Here is an 8,365-nt window from a genome sequence, read left to right on the forward strand (position 1 = left end):
CATTGTATTGGAGCAGGAAGCAGGCTCTGAGACAGACCAGTCAGCAGAGAGGTAAACACCCAGTCCACAGTGGGGGACAATGAGTGACCACTGTGTAGCCAAGCCAGTGGGTAGCCAGGCACTGTGTTCAGAGTGAAGGGCTGATACTAACCATTGCACAGCACCTTTCTCTCCATTGACTTCCATGGGAATGGAGGGCACCCAGTGGCTGCTGAAACTTTAAACCCATCATCTCTGCATTTATAGGGCAAGATTCTTGGGAAACAGCCACAGCTGGGGAGGGAGACGGTTGCTCCTGAGTGTTACCTTGTTAATAGCCAGGACACAAACCCAGGGCCAGGGTCTGTACTAGGCCCCTACTCTGCCCAGTTGGTGGAGAGCTCACAGCCATACTCCCACAGGCTGTCTATGCTGCAGTGGTTGCAAACTGCAAAACCCACCCAAAAAGCTGGTGGACACCTGGGCCAGTTAGGCCATGCTGAGCTGTGGACTACTGCAGCTACTCTGGCAGCTCCAGAGCGAGCCGGATCAGGGATGTCTGCAGAAGCTTCAGTACAACAGTATAGACCTATTAGAGGGAAACACCAGGAATCTCCCAGAATAGGCTAGACTTAGTTACGGTATCTGATGAATTCGACTGAGGTCAGAGATCCTTACGTGTACCCTTTGTTCTCAATACAGAAGCAGTCGGGTAGTCTGGCCAACCACAGGCAGGCAGACAGATAGAGAGAGAGCTCTGAGTAGACTCCTACTAGAAGAATCAGTACAAATATTCAACACATTCTGGCCAGAACGCTCCTTATTGACCAACGGGAGGTTTTCTAGCTCTCAGCCACTGCTCTGCTCCTTTACCAAGGGTCAAGCAGACACAGTACACCTCAGCAATACTGTGCCTGCAGGGCCAGCTTCCAAATGCTCACCACTAAGTCTGGGAAGATTTTCAGACTTGCTTAGCAGCTCATATCTGAGTCAGCTTCCAGAGCGACACCAATGATCAGATTTTCACTGGAGCTCAGCACCCTGTGCCTTTAGCCCAAGTAAGCCTGATGGCTTATTTCAGTGCCGAACTAGGAGCAATCTACTGACAACTTGTTCCCTCATAGCCTGACTGCCTTCACTCAGATATTTTTATTTGCCCACCACTTGTCCCTGCCAAGCTCTGCGCCTAGCCACCCTGCCCCCACATCTCCAAATAAATGGAAGATCTTCAGCATGCCTGGCTGCCTGGCCAAAAGAAAATGAAGGGGCAGGGTTGAAGGGGTCTCACACACTCATGCAATATTCTCTTTCCATCTAAACCAAGGGAACTCCAGTTCAGAGCCTCTGCTGAGTATTATGATACCACTTTGCCAGGGAGGAAAAGAGGCCTCCCAGCAACAAAGTCTCAGTCCATTGAGGGTTTCAGGCTAATGCCTTGTACCCAGTGAGAGGCTGGTCACATTGGTTGCTCCTTCTCTAGCCATGGCCAAAGTCCAAGGCTGCAGGCTCTTTTGGGAAGGCAGTGCCTATGCACATGTCTATACAATGCTCAGTACAATGAGCCCTGACTAGGGTCCTGAAGTGTGTTGCATTAGAGATAGCTCACAATAATCATGTGGCGCCATTGTCCCAGTCTGATACCAGTGGTGCCCTTTGCTCAGTGGCAGCACAGTTCCAGGGCTTTACAGGACAGATTCCCACTGACAAGGAAATCTGGGTATATTTGACATGTAACTGGCTTTATTCGCACATGAATATCAGTTCTGGAGCAGAGGAGGTCAAACAGCTTGCACCTAATCCCTTCTTCCATGAATCTCAGTACAACAGTAGTGCCCAGGCCCCCAGAAACAATCCACTTTGGGGTGCCTCCTCCTTGATGCTAGAGCTCCCCTGCTTCTTCTATTAGGAGCTTGACTCTCTATAGCCCAGCACCTTGCACTTCCTTCACTCCAGTGCAGAGCCACCTTTTAAGCCCATTCTGCACTGCCGCAAGGCAAAAGGGGGCATGTCTACAACCTATGCAGGTCCCAATGGTACAGTTGGGCTCACTTCACCCTCCCCACCAGCCTCCCTGCCCCTAAAGCTCAGGGCTCTATAAAAACCACACTGATGCCTGACTCAGTTCAGAACAAATGTCCAGCTGAACCCAGCTGGGCACCAAGTGTGGCCCATGGGCATCTCATTCACCACGGGCTCACTACCGGCCTCCTGTACCTCGCAGACTGAGTCAGTAGGGGCAGGCAGGCAATGGCTTCCTAGTCAGCAATTACACAGCATCTCGGTCCTTCTTCCTCGCTCTGTCCTGCCCACATCTCTGCCAGTGCAAACACTTCACCACCACTGGAGTGATTCCAAATTTGCACCAGGCATCACTGAGGGCAGGATTTGGCCCCATCAGCTACTGGTTAGTTACCATAAAACGCAGCCTACAAATAGACACTTCAGGCCCATTCCGGAGCACCACTCCCATCCCAGCCTGTGACAAGGCTGCTTGCTCAAGGCAGTGCCCCCTCCACTCCCAACCCACAGAGGTGTAAATCCTGGATTGACTTACTCAAGCCTCGGAAGTGGGGTTCAGGCCCCTCTGCAGGGCTGGTCTGTGGGTGCTCCTCTGGGGAGGGCTCACTTCTTTCCCTGTCCCCCTGCAGCCTGGAAGGCAGAGCAAGGTGTTAAGGTCTGTGGGGCTCAGGGCCAACTCTGCAGGAAGCTGTCATAGGCAGCAGACACGGGGTCCCAAGCTCCATGGCAGTAACAGTGACTGGAGAAACAAGGGGGCCGCACAGGTGGAGGGGACCTTGCTGGAACCAGCAGATCCTGGTTGCTGGTGGCGAGGCTGCTCATTCTGCCTGGGAGGCAGGACACGGCTGGGGAAGCAGAAATGAGATCTTTGGCCCATTCTGTTCTAGCAACGTGCCCACCTGGCCCTTCTCAGAGTAGCGTCAAGCCCTCACAGGCATGGAGGCTCTCTCCAGGCACACCCCTGCTGTACAGTGGGAGGAGGTGCCATGCTGGGAGGAAGCAGCTACCTCTGGCAGGAGGATGTTTTGGTGGCTCTGACCTCCCGCTGCTCAATCCCCTCCTTTGGGAAGCATCCCCTAGAGTCAGTCTCCACCTGAAACCCTCCAGGCAAGGACTTGTGGTGGAACTGGGGAACACTGCACCCCTTTGGTTACACCGTGTCTCTGTCCCTGCAGGTCCTTGCCCTTCTGGCCCATCGCTACCTCCTGTCAGGGGTGGTGGATGGCTGCTGGCATCACCATCACGGAGCATCACCAAGCTGCCAAAACTCTTCATCCTAATGTCTTGTTCAGGGGATCCCATTATGCTTTGGGAACATCATGTCCCTTAGCCCAGGTGGATGAAGATGAGTGGGGTCCTCAGTGCACCATGGACACAGGCTCCATGGCTCTGGCCCTGGGGCCACATTGTTAAGCTTGTTTCTTGCATCCATGAAGGCTAGAAACTCTAAATATGACAGCAGAGTGGCATATGCATTCCCCTCTCCTCGGCTGGACAGAGCCTGTAGCTGGGCCCTTGAGTTCTTGGTTCCCTGGTCTGAGAGAGAGGGGCAGCGTATAACAGAGCACTGAGCTGCCAAGTCTGCAAGGGACCCAGCTGTTAACTACTCAGTGTTGCTCAATCCCATGGAACGAGCTTTAATACAAAGTCCCCTGAGGGTTATTCCAGCTGCCTGTTCTGGGCACTGCTGCCAGCTGCCCCTGGGGCCCCATGGGACCCACCTCTCTGGGAGCTCCTGTGGGACGAAGGTCAGTGCACGGCTCCAGAGAGCTGGGCTGGCAGCCTCACTGCTGTCAGGGGAGAAGGTCCAGGACAGCCATGTTCTCCTTTCTAGCACGTTTCTCCTGGCTGGCAGGGAGGGCCAAGCCAATAGTGCCTTAGGCTCTGAAGGCTACTCCAGACCCGTCTTTTTTGAAAACCCTATGGCTGGGATGTGCTGACACTTTGGGGTCTGCTGATGTCACCCACACCAATGGAAGGGCATAGGCCTCAGTGGGGTTGGTGGCTTCCCTCCTGGCTCCTGTGTGGTCCATGGCGGAGGCTCTGCTTGGGGCAAAAGCCACCAGCATAGCACAGAGCCGGGCAGTGGCTCAGGGAGCTGATGGCAGTGAACCATTGCCTGCAAGAGTCTGTGGCCTGCTGAAACCCTAGGGCTTGGGCAAGGAAAAACAGAAAACAGCAGGGGAAGGCCCTGCCCCATGCCCAGCACGTGCTGAGTGAGCGCAGGGGACTCACCGGTAGTGGAAGGGCGCCACAGTGGCGGTGACAGGGTGACTCTGCTGTGGGGCTGTGGAGAAGCTGATGGCCCCAGAGTGTAATGCTGGCCCTTTATTCGGTGCCAAGCTGCTGGTGTCCAAGGAGCTCACCGGGGGCCTGTCCTCCCTTGCACAGGGCTTGGGCACCCCACTGCCTTTCCAGGTCACTTCTGATGCCCACTGGCCCTTCAGGGGGCAGCTCTGCGGCCTCTTAGCACTGAGTGTGTCCTGGGGCCCAGGCAGCCCACTCTCACTGTGCAGGCTGAAGCGGGAGGGGCTCTTCCCTTGCAGCTGAGGTGTCTTGGGCAGTTCAGCAGGGCCACTGGGTCTCCCCAAGCCCTTCTTGGTGCTGTGGCTGCTAGGCACCTCCCCAGCCTTTGAGCTGTCCTTGTCTCTCTCTGTTCCTTGCACTTGCAACTTCCTAGGCACCCCAGAGGCTCTCAGTGTCACCTTCTGCACCCCTGGGGAGCTGCTGCTTGAGGGTGACGTGACCTGGCTGAGGCCAGACTCAGCATCTGGCCCTTTGGACTCGGGTGGCTCTGCCTTGTCAGGGCCAGCCCCAGTGCTCATGGGGGCTTTGGCAGCACTCTTCTGCTTAGGGCCTTTGGAGGCTGGGGTGGTAATGTTGGTTGGTGCCTTTCCTGGCCATGGTGGCGAAGCCCGTGGGGAGGGGGCAGTGCCCAGGCTGCTCTGCTGTAAGGGTAGCCTGGGTGATGCTGCCATGGCATGCAGCTTGCTCTGGGACATGGTGCGAGGCACTGGAATGGCGGAGGCATAGTGGCTTCGGCCAGGCGGGTTCACGTTGGCCGTCCCATTCATCATCGGCGAGGCGGGTTCAAGGGCTAGCGACCTGGAGAGAGGAGAGCAGAGCAGAGCAAGTTAAGTCTGGGCTCAGCAGGGGCAGTCCCTGTTCAGAGGTTTCGGGCTGGAGGGTCCTGCCCCTCCACTCGGCATATTTCCACTCGCCTCCACTCACCCGGGGGTCAGGAAGGGAGTTTCCCCCATGATCAGATCGGTACGGACTGTGGGGGTTTTTGCCTTCCTCTGTACTGGGGGGGCATGACCCGCTACCCAGGACCACTTGAGTGTATAATAACCTCCTCCAGAAGCAGGCGATGGCTGCCACGGTTCCCCTGCTTCACTTGTGGCAGGTTGGATGTTTGGTCTGTGTTATGTTAGGGTTCATGGTAGTTTTACTAAGCTATTAGATTATGAAATTGTATGGGATGGTTTGGATGGGGATGATCCTGCCTCAGGCAGGGGGTTGAACAGGATGATCTATGGGGGTGGTCCCTTCTAGCCCTGCTTCTCTATGGTTTCTATGACTAGCCCTGGGCTGCTCATGGTGGATGTCAGGGGCTAGCAGGGCTCTCCTGACAGCAGGTCCCCCAGACCATGGTACCAGAGGAAATGCTTTGGATTACGCCCATGGATGAAGAGTCCATGAGCCTTCCCTTGCTGCCAGGGGGCTCCTTGTTCTTAGGAGCTCTTGTGGCTTGTGTAAGAGGCTAGTGCTCCTCTGGAGGGGTTGTGTCCTCATTCAGTCCCTCCTGCCATGGCTGTATTTTTCCTGCTCTGCTTTCAGCCAGGAGCTAAGAGAGATGCCTGTAGAGCCATGACAGCAGAGGAGCCATAGGGGTGGTACAGATGGCAGCAGATGAGGGACATGGGCAGCACACTCCCTGGGGAGACTTGGGAGACCCAGTCACTGTCCCTCCAGGCAGGGGTATCCCAAGAGGCATCCCAAGAGGGATGTCCATGCTGCCAGCCTGGCAGAGACCCTGGGGGCTGAGGGTGTCTGCTCCACTCCCACAGTGCTCTCCAGAGCAGTGCTCTCCTGAACGTCCATATATTGCCTAATTCAGGCTCCAGCATCTCAGTGTCCTTTAAGCCAGGCAGTAGGCCATTGTCAGTTGGGTCCCCTACTGTCTCTCTGGCTGGAGCTGCTCTGATGTGACAAAAATGGTCACTGTGGAGGCCTGGAAGTGAGGATGCTTCTCTGAGAGGGGTGACTAATAGGTCCTTGCTCTGACCCCCAACAAAAGAAAAGCACTGAGGAGTTAAGATCCCAACCCTCACTTAGCAGCAGGCCCTCAACCTGGAGAGGGCTCTGAAGAAAACCCAGCCTTGACATCGATCTTCATGGTGCATGGGGACACCTGGGCTGGTGCTCCATCTTAATGCTCTGGCCCCCTCCCCGCTACTCTCTTGGTAGCACCCTATGAGTTGGGGAAACAACACCTCAGGCCGGGGGCCAACACCTTGCTACACAATGGCCATTTCCCTGGTTTCCTGCTTGTGCTCTCCCTGCTTGGTGTGTTGGTTCAAACCCCTGCTGCCCCCCTATTTGAGCCACGTCTCAAGGAGATTCCCTCTGCCCCAGTGGCCCCTTCCAGCTGACGGGAAAGGATGAAATGCAGCTGCACCAAGCATGTCCCTGTCTAAGCCCTGGTGGCCTGGAGGAATCTCTTTCATATACCAGAGTGGAAAGGCAGATGAAACAGCTTCAAGAATTCAATTTCCATTAAAAAGCCACCCTGAATCCATATCGCTGACCCCAGCAGTTTAGTCATATTACAGGAAATTGAGGTCAGGCCCTGTGCTGAGGTTCAAAGCAGTAGCGGCTCTGAAGAGCCCTCATGCAAGGCTCTCCCTGTCTGAATGGCACTGTAAACACTCTGCCGAGCTAGGTGAGTGATCTTGGGGCCAGTTCAAACCCACTCTCCTCAGCTGCCAACTTCCTATGGATCCTACAGCCCTTCTGCCCAGCTCCTCCATCACTGCGTCCTGTCTAGTGCCAGCCTTCTCTCTGTCCCCCCTCACTGTGCCAGATGACAGAGTGTTTTCCACTGCAGCTCTCCTCCCAGCCCACATGGGCTTGCCATCTCCATTTGAATTTCATCTGGACATGCATCCCCTCTTCCTGGGATTTGCTGTCCCTCCATTCAGTGCCTGGGGACATGGTCTGTGTGACAGACTCTGCATCACACAACAACATGTTACAGCACGCATGGGCGACCGCAGTACTGTGACTGCCGAGAAACGCTCAGATGGACACCGGGTCGATTGCAGCAAATGGGGAGGCTGATCTCTCTGTGCAGGCTCTGGAAGGATTGTAGTGAGACCAGATTTGCAAGTCACAGGGCCAAACCTTGCTTGGTGGCTGTATGTCCAGGGCTGCATGCACATACCCACTCAATGCAGTTGACCCTGATGGGAATGGCATATGTGATGCCTCCCCAAGGACTGCCTCTACTTTGCGTCTATACAGTCCTGTACAGGGGGATCCTTGGAATTGAACTCTGGGCACTCTGGTCATGCCTGTAATAAATAATGACAGCCATAACAGTGGTACCCGGGAGTGCTCAGAGATCCCAGGTGAGACAGGATGAGTATCACAGGCCAGTGTCAGGGGCTGGGCCTTTCTCCTGCTATGATTGCCAATATGATGGCACCTGCAGCTGGCAAGTGGTGCCTCTTTAGCACAATGCTTCAGTGGGAGCCTAATACTTTAAACAGGTGAGCAGACCCATCGGTGTCACAGTGTCATGGTGGTTGCTGGGGTGCTTTCACAGCAGGCTGGCTCAGGGCCTGGGCCAGGGGTATGCTCCCTGGGGGCTGTGTCTGCTCTTAGCATCAGCTCTGCTCTGGGGTTCAATACCAGTATTCTAACTTCTTAAACTTATTTGCATTTCAGGCTGAATTCACCTAAGGTCACAGCTTCCTGTAATTCACCTAACGTCACAGCTGGCCTTAAATGCCTGGGTTGTCCAGCCCATGCGATCTGTATGTGGTGCCCAGGAGGGGAGGTGACTCCCTTGTGACAGGAACTTCAACCCGGGGGTGAGAATTATGCAAAACAAGAACTGATCTGCAAACAAACCAATTCAGATTGCTGCTGTCGGCTTAGTGTGAAGAATCCTCAAAGGCCTCCTGAAGCCCCTACAGCAGGCGTTTTCAACCTTTTTGGGTCAGTGTACCCCCGGTGGCTGGATGCTTAGCAGTGTACCCTTGATGGCTGGATGAGGGACAGGGGGTGGCAAGTGGCTGGATGCCGAGTGGGGTGGGTAAGCGTGGCATCCAGGCGGGCAGGCAGCACCTGCGCGGGATAG

The 8,365-nt window shown here is 55.2% G+C and overlaps 1 protein-coding gene across 3 annotated transcripts in view; it reads right to left on the bottom strand.

The window, feature by feature from the left end:
* The window catches only part of NAV1 (neuron navigator 1), a 229,355-nt gene extending 224,248 nt beyond the window's left edge, over positions 1 to 5,107 (bottom strand). For all 3 annotated transcript variants that reach the window (XM_019513822.1, XM_019513823.1, XM_019513821.1), the window contains exons 1-2: positions 4,234 to 5,107; positions 2,534 to 2,628 (exon numbers count right to left, since the gene is read on the bottom strand). In XM_019513822.1, the coding sequence (XP_019369367.1) occupies positions 2,534 to 2,628; positions 4,234 to 5,075 (937 nt within the window). In that variant the 5' untranslated portion in view covers positions 5,076 to 5,107. The remainder of the gene's footprint in view (positions 1 to 2,533; positions 2,629 to 4,233) is intronic.
* Between the last annotated feature and the right edge of the window lie 3,258 nt (positions 5,108 to 8,365).

This window comes from Gavialis gangeticus, unplaced genomic scaffold, assembly GCF_001723915.1.
Source record: "Gavialis gangeticus isolate Ggan-Ray unplaced genomic scaffold, GavGan_comp1, whole genome shotgun sequence".
In the NCBI taxonomy this organism is placed as follows: Eukaryota; Metazoa; Chordata; order Crocodylia; family Gavialidae; genus Gavialis; species Gavialis gangeticus.